Source organism: Schistocerca americana, chromosome 8 (assembly GCF_021461395.2).
Source record: "Schistocerca americana isolate TAMUIC-IGC-003095 chromosome 8, iqSchAmer2.1, whole genome shotgun sequence".
Classification (NCBI taxonomy): Eukaryota; Metazoa; Arthropoda; class Insecta; order Orthoptera; family Acrididae; genus Schistocerca; species Schistocerca americana.
Window position 1 is genome coordinate 114,287,108 of NC_060126.1, and position 13,034 is coordinate 114,300,141.

At 38.4% G+C, this 13,034-nt stretch overlaps 1 protein-coding gene across 2 annotated transcripts in view; it reads right to left on the minus strand.

Annotated features, from left to right (window-relative positions):
- Positions 1-13,034, minus strand: part of LOC124544745 (anoctamin-1-like) — a 154,703-nt gene that overhangs the window by 98,596 nt on the left and 43,073 nt on the right. For both annotated transcript variants that reach the window (XM_047123406.1, XM_047123405.1), the window contains one exon: positions 12,387-12,555. In XM_047123406.1, coding sequence (XP_046979362.1) covers positions 12,387-12,555 — 169 coding nt within the window. The remainder of the gene's footprint in view (positions 1-12,386; positions 12,556-13,034) is intronic.

The following is a 13,034-nucleotide window of genomic DNA, read 5'->3' on the forward strand; positions in this document are numbered from 1 at the left end:
ACAAAATTTTATTAGGTTTGTAATACATCTTATACGAGATGTTTAAAATATCTGTCATGATCCTGAATCACTATCACTCGATTCTTTGTTGCTCATTTCTTCATACAGAGCATTGTCCTCTGTACCATCTAGTGTATTGGATACCGAACATTTTTTAAATGCTTGTTGCCCAGTCTGATTTGGAACACACTTCGATACATCATCAATCCATTGGTACACTTGCGACAAACTTTCGCATTTTACAATGTCCTGTTGGTGTCAGTTGTCTGTCACTTTTCAAAAGCCAGTCTGTGTACATGCATTTAAGCTTGTCCTTAAATGGTTTATTCAAACAGACATCAAGTGGTTGCAGAATTGACGTCATCCCGCCTGGAATTACTGCCAAGTCCGTTTTGCTTTCCTCTAATTTTCGTTTTACTGCAGGTGTTGAATGGCCTGGGTACGCATCTAATACCAACAGACTGGGTAAACCAAGCATTGCGCCAGGACGATGATACCACACATGCCTAATCCATTCAAACACCATGTCCTCTGAAAACTACCCAGTTCCATTTGCTCATACAATTACAGTTCTTGGAAACACTTCCAATTTCGATAAAGTCTTTCGCTCAAAAACTATGAATGGGGGTAATTTATGTCCATCTGCTGTGTAAGCAAGCATGACAGACATCCGCTGTTTTTCATCCCCTGATGTAAGAACACTTATGTCTTTCTTTCCTTTGGCGTCAATATAATTTGATGGATTATCAAAATATACGGGAGTTTGGTCAGCATTTCCTATCTGACCAAGAAGGTATTGCTTTTCTGTGGGCCGCCTAATTATGAAGTGCTGAAATTCCACAAGTTTTTCTTCATAATTTTTCGGCAGCTTCTGTGCAACTGAAGTTTGCCTCCGAAGTGAAAAACCCAGCGCTTCATAAACAGATCAAATCAGCTGCAACAAGCCTTAAAATTTTTGACTTTTTGCTCTCTAGGAATTTCAGGTGCCTTAATTTTTAAAATTTCGGCGTTCACAGGCAGGAATTTCTGACACTGTTCCTTAACAAATTCATTTAAAATCACTTCTAGTGCATGATATCGGCCACACTTTGGCCCACTAAATGCTTTCCTGCTAATTGAGAGCTCAAATAATTTGTCTCTCTGCAGTCGCTATCGCCTGACGTTGCTCTCATCAATCCCGTATCGCAGATCTGCAGCACAATTAGAACTTTGTTCCACAAAAGAAATAACTCCCCTCTTGAATTTGGCACTATAATGAAAGCGCTTTATTATGGGTCACTAACACCAACAAGCACTTCAGAAAATTCCACGAAGCAATAGGTATGCTACATGAAATCTTCATGAGCCCCAGCGTATCAACTTGTGCAACAGTCTTAAAGCCTTGTGCATTGTTGGTATTTTTGAGTTGTTGTTGTTGTTGTGGTCTTCAGTCCTGAGACTGGTTTGATGCAGCTCTCCATGCTACTCTATCCTGTGCAAGCTTTTTCATCTCCCAATACCTACTGCAACCTACATCCTTCTGAATCTGCTTAGTGTATTCATCTCTTGGTCTCCCCCTACGATTTTTACCCTCCACGCTGCCCTCCAATACTAAATTTGTGATCCCTTGATGCCTCAGAACATGTCCTACCAACCGATTCCTTCTTCTGGTCAAGTTGTGCCACAAACTTCTCTTCTCCCCAATCCTATTCAATACTTCCTCATTAGTTATGTGATCTACCCATCTAATCTTCAGCATTCTTCTGTAGCACCACATTTCGAAAGCTTCTATTCTCTTCTTGTCCAAACTATTTATCGTCCATGTTTCACTTCCATACATGGCTACACTCCATACGAATACTTTCAGAAATGACTTCCTGACACTTAAATCAATACTGGATGTTAACAAATTTCTCTTCTTCAGAAACGCTTTCCTTGCCATTGCCAGCCTACATTTTATATCCTCTCTACTTCGACCATCATCAGTTATTTTGCTCCCCAAATAGCAAAACTCCTTTACTACTTTAAGTGCCTCATTTCCTAATCTAATTCCCTCAGCATCACCCGACTTAATTAGACTACATTCCATTATCCTTGTTTTGCTTTTGTTGATGTTCATCTTATATCCTCCTTTCAAGACACTGTCCATTCCATTCAACTGCTCTTCCAAGTCCTTTGCTGTCTCTGACAGAATTACAATGTCATCGGCGAACCTCAAAGTTTTTATTTCTTCTCCATGAATTTTAATACCTACTCCGAATTTTTCTTTTGTTTCCTTTACTGCTTGCTCAATATACAGATTGAACAACATCGGGGACAGGCTACAGCCCTGTCTTACTCCCTTCCCAACCACTGCTTCCCTTTCATGTCCCTCGACTCTTATAACTGCCATCTGGTTTCTGTACAAATTGTAAATAGCCTTTCGCTCCCTGTATTTTACCCCTGCCACCTTTAGAATTTGAAAGAGAGTATTCCAGTCAACATTGTCAAAAGCTTTCTCTAAGTCTACAAATGCTAGAAACGTAGGTTTGCCTTTCCTTAATCTTTCTTCTAAGATAAGTCGTAAGGTCAGTATTGCCTCACGTGTTCCAGTGTTTCTACGGAATCCAAACTGATCTTCCCCGAGGTTGGCTTCTACTAGTTTTTCCATTCGTCTGTAAAGAATTCGTGTTAGTATTTTGCAGCTGTGACTTATTAAGCTGATAGTTCGGTAATTTTCACATCTGTCAACACCTGCTTTCTTTGGGATTGGAATTATTATATTCTTCTTGAAGTCTGAGGGTATTTCGCCTGTTTCATACATCTTGCTCACCAGATGGTAGAGTTTTGTCAGGACTGGCTCTCCCACGGCCATCAGTAGTTCCAATGGAATATTGTCTACTCCGGGGGCCTTGTTTCGACTCAGGTCTTTCAGTGCTCTGTCAAACTCTTCACGCAGTATCGTATCTCCAATTTCATCTTCATCTACATCCTTTTCCATTTCCATAATATTGTCCTCAAGTACATCGCCCTTGTATAGACCCTCTATATACTCCTTCCACCTTTCTGCTTTCCCTTCTTTGCATAGAACTGGGTTTCCATCTGAACTCTTGACATTCATACAAGTCGTTCTCTTACCTCCAAAGGTCTCTTTAATTTTCCTGTAGGCGGTATCTATCTTACCCCTAGTGAGATAGGCCTCTACATCCTTACATTTGTCCTCTAGCCATTCCTGCTTAGCCATTTTGCACTTCCTGTCGATCTCATTTTTGAGACGTTTGTATTCCTCTTTGCCTGTTTCACTTCCTGCATTTTTATATTTTCTCCTTTCATCAATTAAATTCAATATTTCTTCTGTTACCCAAGGATTTCTACTAGCCCTCGTCTTTATACCTACTTGATCCTCTGCTGCCTTCACTACTTCATCCCTCAAAGCTACCCATTCTTCTTCTACTGTATTTATTTCCCCCATTCCTGTCAATTGCTCCCTTATGCTCACCCTGAATCTCTGTACAACCTCTGGTTCTTTTAGTTTATCCAGGTCCCATCTCCTTAAATTCCCACCTTTTTGCAGTTTCTTCAGTTTTAATCTACAGGTCATAACCAATAGATTGTGGTCAGAGTCCACATCTGCCCCTGGAAATGTCTTACAATTTAAAACCTGGTTCCTAAATCTCTGTCTTACCATTATATAATCTATCTGATACCTTTTAGTATCTCCAGGGTTCTTCCATGTATACAACCTTCTTTCATGATTCTTAAACCAAGTGTTAGTTATGATTATGTTGTGCTCTGTGCAAAATTCTACCAGGCGGCTTCCTCTTTCATTTCTGTCCCCCAATCCATATTCACCTACTATGTTTCCTTCTCTCCCTTTTCCTACACTCGAATTCCAGTCACCCATGATTAAATTTTCGTCTCCCTTCACAATCTGAATAATTTCTTTTATTTCATCATACATTTCTTCAATTTCTTCGTCATCTGCAGAGCTAGTTGGCATATAAACTTGTACTACTGTAGTAGGTGTGGGCTTTGTATCTATCTTGGCCACAATAATGCGTTCACTATGCTGTTTGTAGTAGCTTACCCGCATTCCTATTTTCCTATTCATTATTAAACCTACTCCTGCATTACCCCTATTTGATTTTGTGTTTATAACCCTGTAGTCACCTGACCAGAAGTCTTGTTCCTCCTGCCACCGAACTTCACTAATTCCCACTATATCTAACTTCAACCTATCCATTTCCCTTTTTAAATTTTCTAACCTACCTGCCCGATTAAGGGATCTGACATTCCACGCTCCGATCAGTAGAATGCCAGTTTTCTTTCTCCTGATAACGACATCCTCCTGAGTAGTCCCCGCCCGGAGGTCCGAATGGGGGACTATTTTACCTCCGGAATATTTTACCCAAGAGGACGCCATCATCATGTAATCATACAGTAAAGCTGCATGCCCTCGGGAAAAATTACGGCTGTAGTTTCCCCTTGCTTTCAGCCGTTCGCAGTACCAGCACAGCAAGGCCGTTTTGGTTATTGTTACAAGGCCAGATCAGTCAATCATCCAGACTGTTGCCCTTGCAACTACTGAAAAGGCTGCTGCCCCTCTTCAGGAACCACACGTTTGTCTGGCCTCTCAACAGATACCCCTCCGTTGTGGTTGCACCTACGGTACGGCTATCTGTATCGCTGAGGCACGCAAGCCTCCCCACCAACGGCAAGGTCCATGGTTTTTGAGTTAAGAAATGTATTTTTGTTGCTATGAATATTTGAAAGGCTGCTACATTCGAAGATGAACAATACGGAATTTCTATTTACTTCGTTGGATAATGCATGAAAATGCAGTGGTCAAAACTCGGGGCGGAGAAAAAAAAGCTCGTCTTCTACCTTTTTTTTTAAATTTATTTACTGACGCAGAGGTTTCGGTGCCAGTATTTATCTTTGTGCCTGCAAAGCATGCCTGTGTAGCGCTACATATATTCAACGGCAGAAGTTAGTTGTGATGGCACTTACCAACATTTTTCAGAACTTCCACTTACTTTTCACTCGATTCTAAGCCGCAGGTGGTTTTTCGGCTTACAAAAACCGGAAAAAAGTGTGGATTAGATTCGAGTAAATACGGTATACATGCAATTACAACAGAGCAATCTGCAATGCAACTGAGTAGTTGTGAAGTGAAAAATACATTTATCTGTTTCATCTATCTCATTACAAATTGTAGTGATAATGTTGTTTGTGATAGGGTCTGGACTGAGAACAGTACCACAGACCATAAAAGCTGGGAAAAAAAGAAAAAAAAAACAATTATAGTGAAAAATATTTATATTGTTTTACTGAATTTTCAGTTCTAGGTAAAATGGACATTAAATGCCACCTACATAGTGCTTACCACCTTAATGTAAACACAAGCAGTGAAAATGCATCAAAGAACCAGTTTATAGAGGATAAACCAATAAGACTGCATTAAATTTTGCAGCAAATTTCAGCTTGTCTTATGTGTAAGAGGCCATGACGAAACAGATATTCCAAGAACTGAGGAATTTTTCATGGGCTAGTTGGTCTAATGCCAGAACTGAAGCAGCACACTGAAAAATCAGAAACTGTCAAAGATAACTTTCCTCGCAATCAAAGATGATGGAACCACTGACTGCAAATTTATCACAACTGCTCCTACTAATTTAGTACAGTACTACTGGAGAAAATAAATGAAAGATTTACTGTCTTTGTATGACCAAAAAGCCACACTACAGATAGTCTAACTGCAGCTGTTTTCAACAGGCTAGACAAAATGAAAGTAAATGAAACACCTGAAAAACTGTTAGCACATTGTTATGACCAGGGTTAGGATTTTTAGGTGCGTCTTTTCTCTTATGATAAATTAAAGCTGTTCAGAAAGCTATCACTGTGTGAAATTTTGTTTCTAGTTGCGAAAAGAGGCAGTTTTTCACACGTCCTTTTCCTCTTTTTTTTTTGACCTTTACCCTTTTCCCCCAACCATCCGCACATTCCCCCTTTTTTCATTTCAGTTTATTCTGTAAGATTTTTAATCAATATGAAATATTTAACTTTCAATTAATGTCTCCTCAGCTTGCTTTGTATGTGTTAATAGTAAGTCTACCTCTTTCAGTAAAAGGCAGATGTGTGACTTGAAAGCACACCTGCATTAACAGAAAATAATTGTGTGTTCAACAAAACCTCTTTCTCTCGCTTCACCGCTGTCAAGTAGACTGCATTATTATGCAATTAACAATGGGTGATTCTACAACGCCAGAATCAGTCTGAATTTGGTGCTGTGAGAGACATCATCTGTTCACATGATGTTGGAGGCTGGTCACGCAGAGATGGCAGTAAATGCACGCATGTAGTTCTGAGAATAGAGACTGAGTTCTGCTCAAAGCTACTAGAAATTGCTGACACTTCAGATCCAGCATGAATGACAACACTCTGATAATTGCCTTTGTGTTATAAAAGAGAGTGCGGACAGCAAGTAAGCGTATGAGCACAAGAGTTTTGTGAGACAGTCGTATTGAATTAGCAACTGAACTGGTGTTAGCTCTTTGTTGTATGCTACTAAATGAGTGTACTACTAAACTTTACTGCGCCCAAGGTGTCCACAGTGCCGGATTTATTGTTCTGGCTCAGGAATTCAAACAGGATTTCATAGACATTGAAGCAATTGTTATGTGATGCACTACTTGCAATTCAGGAATTAAGTTAGATGAAAAATGCCAACGAGATCACATCAAACACATTTCCAGTTCAAAGCATCAAAAGCATAAGACTCTTCCAGAAAACATATCACGGCTGCAGCCACTATTACAAAATGCATTCCAACAGAATTCTTCAAAAAGCCAAAATTTGACGGAATTAAACATCTATTTGTGTGCAGCTCTTACACAGACAGAAATTCCACTCAATAAGATGAACATTCCAGCCTTCAAGGGATGTCTTTAAAAATACACATAGATGTCAATACGCGATGAGAGAACTTTAGGAAAAAAACTACATGGGTCCTGTTTACCAACAAACCACACAAAAAATCAAGGAGAGTGTGTGTGACTGCGATTTGTGAATCATTGTGAATGAAACCTTAGACTCGACGGAACGATATGTTTTGAACATTTTAGTTTATCCCTTACAAGAGAAGAAAGTTGAGCCCATGTTGTAAGAAATGTATGAATTTCAGAAAGACAATGCCAGTACAGTAACGCAATCATTTGTGGAATTCTGCCAAAAACTCTGGCCTACTGGTATCAAGTTTGAAAAATTTCTTCTTGTGATTATGGACCGGAGTCCATACATGGTTTCAGCTGTTAACCAATTGACGAATGTGACATGCTTGGTTCACACACTTAAAAGGGTTTGTGAATCCCCAAGGAACGAATACGACATCGCAAATCAATTCATCTCTGACCTGAAGAAGATTCTACTGAAAGCTCCGAGTCATGTTCCCTGCAGGGAAACCACTGGCCTACCCCTTACAAATTTCCCAGTTATTATTGTCGAGGATCTCGGATTGAATGTGCTGCCATGTTGTGTGAGAATTTTGACAAATTAGAGAGTTTGTGTTTTCTTTGGGTCCAGCCAATGCAGGTGCAATTTCCAAGGCACAGCAACTTCTGTTACTGGAAAAAATACATAATTTGCAGACACAACTATATTGTGTTCACAGTTACAAGTACCTGACTACAGCTATCAAGCAATTAGAAGAACAAGGTCTACAATAGGAAGAACAATGGACTATTTTTACTTCCATGAGGGAACAGTTACATGGCTTTGACAAAGACATATTTGAGTCTAGTCTTCTGAAGAAACCAGACATTGACGAATTCACCACATCTGTAGAGATGCTATTTCGAGTGAATACAAGGTTTGCTCCTGGTTTCTGTGGATGTCGAAAGAAGCATTAGCATCTACAAAGATGTTTTATCTCCTAATAGAAACAGACTTACTTTTAAAAATGTAGATATGCTTAACGTCTTTAAGTACAACAGCTTCATGTTTTTTCCTTCTTTTGATGAGTGACAATTTGATGTACTTGTTTGTAATTCAATAAACTAGGATAGAGGAAAGAGAAATCATTGAAATAGTTGAATAAACCAGCACCTTTCATCCCTTTTTTACCGTATTTAAGCACCTTTTCCCTTCCTTTTTCCATCTGAAATTTGTACCTAAGAATCCTAAGCCTGGTTTTAAGATAGGCTCCTGTTGTGTGTGGCCACAAATGGTGGAGTTCAAGTGAGAATTATAGAGTAGTATAAAAATGATCACTTTATTCAATGCTTTTCATGTCAGTTGAATTTAAATGCTGAATGTTGTGTGACAGGCAACAAGCATGTGTTAATCTTCTTTAGAAACTTGGAAAGATTTTCCACCCATTTTCCCAGTCTTCTAACAACACAACCATTTTTGAGAGATTGTGAAGAAATGTATTCCTACATGTCCTCAGTCCATCAGACGGAATTTCAAACTGCGGAGCATAAAGACTATATACAAATATTGAAATTAAATTGTTGAGCACATGGACAGAATTACTGATGATGATACTAATGATTGCAGGACAAGAAACCAGGCTACAGGACAGAAGGGTTTCCTGCAAGATGCAAATTTCCTTTTTCGGTTACGTTTTTCAAATACAATCAAGCCTCGTTTTATCATTCTGTACAAGGAATACTGATATGGTGAAAAATACTGAATGCGTGTCTCACTTTGAAGCTACTGTGCAACATGTTAACATCTCACTTGACACTGACAATCACTGGGGACAAAAAGAATCAACTGCAAAACAGAAATTTCTCATGGAATCGAGAATGGTGCGTGCATAAGACATCTGCAACTGCATCATAGCTCATGTCAGTGATCATTCAGTTTTAATGGTGACTTGTCAGTTTCACAGCTGTTTGAACCACTATCATTAATGAAACATCAAATTTTCCCAGAAAAAGAACTGGAATCAGCTGTTAATTTGTTTAAAATAAAGTAATCCGACTTACACTACGGACGACATGTGTTATACAGCCAAAATGATGTCACAAAAGCACCAGATGCTCTGATCTTATTGAACTTCCTATATGGAGGCAACCTGGCAAAAGTTTTTCCTGAAAGAGTTAAATTTCTGCAGATAATTGTGACCCTGCCAACGATGACTAGACAGACAGATCAATGCTTCTCTGTGCTACAGAGGATGAAAATATTCATTCCCCCCCAAGGCTCATTAGTCTTCTGACTGGTTTGATGCAGCCCGTCATGAATTTCCCTCCTGTGCCAACCTCTTCATCTCAGAGTAGCACTTGCAACCTACGTCCTCAATTATCTGCTGGATGTATTCCAATCTCTGCCTCTCTATACAGTTTTTCCCTTCTACAGCTCTCTCCAGTACCATGGAAGTCAATCCCTGATGTCATAACAGAAGTCCTATCATCCTGTGCCTTCTCCTTGTCAGTGTTTTCCACATATTTCTTTCCTCTCCAATTCTGCACAGAACCTCCTCATTCCTTACCTTACCATCCACCTAATTTTCAACATTCGCCTGTAGCAACACATCTCAAATGCTTTGATTCTCTTCTGTTCTGGTTTCCCCACAGTCCACATTTCACTACCGTACAATGCTGTGCTCCAGATGTAAATTCTCATTCTCAAAAATTTCTTCCTCAAATTAAGGTCTATGTTTGCTACTAGTAGACTTCTCTTGGCCAGAAATTCCCTTTTTGCCAGGGCTAGTCTTCTTTTGATGTCCTCTGTGCTCCATCCATCATTGGTTATTTTGCTGCCTAAGTAGCAGAATTCCATAACTTCATCTACTTCACAACCATCAATCCTGATAAGTTTTTTGCTGTTCTCGTTTCTGCTACTTCTCATTACTTTCATATTTCTTCAATTTACTCTCATCCATATTCTGTACTCATTAGACTGCCCACTCCATTCAGTAGATCATGTAATTCTTCTTCACTTTCATTTCCAGTGGATCATGTCATTGATCACTTTCACCTGGAACTTTAATTCCACTCCTGAATCTTTCTTTTATTTCCATCACTGTTTCTTTGATGTACAGATAAACACCCTTTTTAATCTGAGGATTTTGTTCTTGGTCTTCCACTCTTATTATTCCCTTTTGGTTCTTGTACATATTGTATATTACCCACCTCTCCCTAAAGCTTACTCCTATTTTTCTCAGAATTTAGAACACCTTGCACCATTTAATATTGTCAACTGCTTTTTCTAGGTCAACAAATCCTATGAACGTGTTTTGAGTTTTCTTTAGTCTTGCTTCCATTATCAACTGCAATGTCAGAATTGCCTCTCTGGTGCCTTTACCTTTCCTAAAACCAAACTGGTCGTCATCTAACACATCCTCAATTTTATTTTCCATTTTTCTGTACATTATTTTCGTCAGCAACTTGGATGCATGAGCTGTTAAGCTGATTGTGTGGTAGATCTCATACTTATCAGCTCTTGCAGTCTTCGGAATTGTGTGGATGATATTTTTCTGGATGTCAAATGGTATATTCCCAGAGTCATACATTCTACACACCAACATGAATAGTCATTTTGATACCACTTCTCCTAATGATTTTAGAAATTCTGATGGAATGTTATCGATCCCTTCTGCCTTATTTGATCTTGAGTCCTCCAAAGCTCTCTTAAATTCTGATTATCATACTGGATCCCCTCTCTCTTCTAAATCGACTCCTGTTTCTTCTTCTATCATATCATACAAATCTGCCCCCCCATAGAGCCCTTCAATATTCTCTTTCCACCTATCTGCTCTCTCCCCTGCATTTAGCAATGGAATTCCGATTGTACTCTTAATGTTACCACCTTTGCTTTTAATTTCAACGAAGATTGTTTTGAGTTTCCTATACACTGAGTTAGTCCTTCCAACTATCATTTCTTTTTCGATTTTTCATGCACCCATTTTGTCTTAGCTTCCCTGTACTTCCTTCATGTGAAATACTATAAGTGAGGACAGGCCTTGTGTGCTTTTGATGCATTCTGTTGAAGAAGAGGAACGAGAACGTTACTGAACTGTCCAAATTTCAACAAAATGGTCATAGACCATTTTGCAGCACAGAAGGGGAGACAAACTGATTTACTCTATAAACAAACGAATTAAGTTACGCAAACCATGCATTAACAGCTGATGAAAACCAATTTCTTTGTTGTAACTACATATTTAGCCTACTAAATGAAGTGCATAAAAAAGGGTGATAACATGTTTATCCACTGATGTCCCATTTTCCAACACTTTAGACCACAAACCATGCAAAAAATTGTGTTCTGGAGAGATCTTTAATAATCTGTATCACTTAAAGTGGATATGTTCATAACATGCAAGTATTAAATATGAAAACCAACAAGACAGTTAACTTCACAGACATTTTAATCAGCATCATAGTTTCCTGGTTTTCTTTTGTCAGCTAATCACGGAACAAGACCTGCAATGTCACAGAAATGTTGCAGACTGAACATACACAAAATATTTAACACCTGAAGTTTAGAAATGAAAACACAAAAAACATTAAGCAAGCAGCAAAGCTAACATACACTGCATTAAAGATGTCTCCACAATATTTCTATTAGTATAATTTGTTGCGATATAGTGTCAAGAAATTTGACGTCGGTGCATAAATATGCTTGCTAACTGTAGATATTATCTTGGAGTTAGCTTTTAGTGTTATTTCGTAGTTGCTTATAGAACAGGAAGAAGATACAGTAAGTAAACTTTTGGCTATATTGCCCACTGCCCCCTGAAATCTTGATCTTGGTGACAGATTGATCTGCAGTGTAGCCTTAGCTCTAGGTTAGTTTTGTCGAATAAATGTCACAGCCATCCTCAGCATGGAAGCCAAAAGCCACAGTTGGTTTTTGAAGCATTAGAGATCATCCATGTAATTATGTTATACTGTATATGAACTTTATCCTCCTGTGTAAATCTCTTTCCTGTTGTAACTGTTATGACTACTATATAAAGCAAAGAGAGAAAATAAAGAGATTTATCTGCACTTTAATTCTATCAAAAGCCATTTCTAATTGAAATTTTTTTTATTAAATAACATAAAATGTGAATGTATGAAAATGCCTAGTTTTCACCTGCTGATACTACAGTTGTTGGAGTTCCAAACAGATGTGTACAAGCGTTTAAACACACACTCAGTCTTAAGATTGTGAAAGCAATGAATATTATACTGGCAGTTGGAAGCAAAAATGGAAAGTTTTCACACCACCATATTACAGTAAAAAAATGGAATATTTGGACAAGGATGTGTGGAGAGCGAGGCACTCACTCACTCACTCACTCACACACACTCACACTCAAGCCCCCTCTCACTCTCACTCTCTCACTTTTACTTTGTTCTTCAGGTGTACTCATCACATATTTTTGCTTTAATCAGTAGAACTGTCAACAAATGTTACACAGAAGAGCAACTCACATCATGCAGAGGATATGCTGCAACGTAAGCTGCTTCTGCAATGAGTCTTTCAATACCAAATGCGAAGTCATCATGTTCAGCTTCTGAGAAACGGTTGCGATCAAGTATGAACTGCACAATACGTGAATGGATGGCTGGTGTAAAAAACCCAGGTGCCTTTATATCAAACCTGCAAAAACAAAGAACCATAAAACATTACACTGACCTATAACATTCAGTTGCATAATCTTGTAATATTAATTTTGACACAGTAAAACTGATGACTAAAATGTGTAAGAAGTGTAAAACATCTCAGTTTTCTAACATTCATATTTTGATTCCTACAAAGACTGACTGCTATAAAAGAAACATATTTAGAAAGTAAAGAGAAATGGATGAAATTATCACATTTTATCAAATCACTTTGCCCTTTTTTGGAATCTGTAATGTACTAGGTTAAAAAGGGCTAAATACCCTCACAAATTATGGTTGGAACAGTTTATTAGTGAACGAATTCTCTGAAATGATTGCACTGAGGCTGAATCTTGAGCATGTATGTTTAAAATTCGTTTAAAATTTCATGAAACATGTAAAATCAGAGGATTACTATACTGACTCTTCGGCTTAAATCTGAAGCTGACAAAGCACTTGGTAAAAAATTCAAAGGAA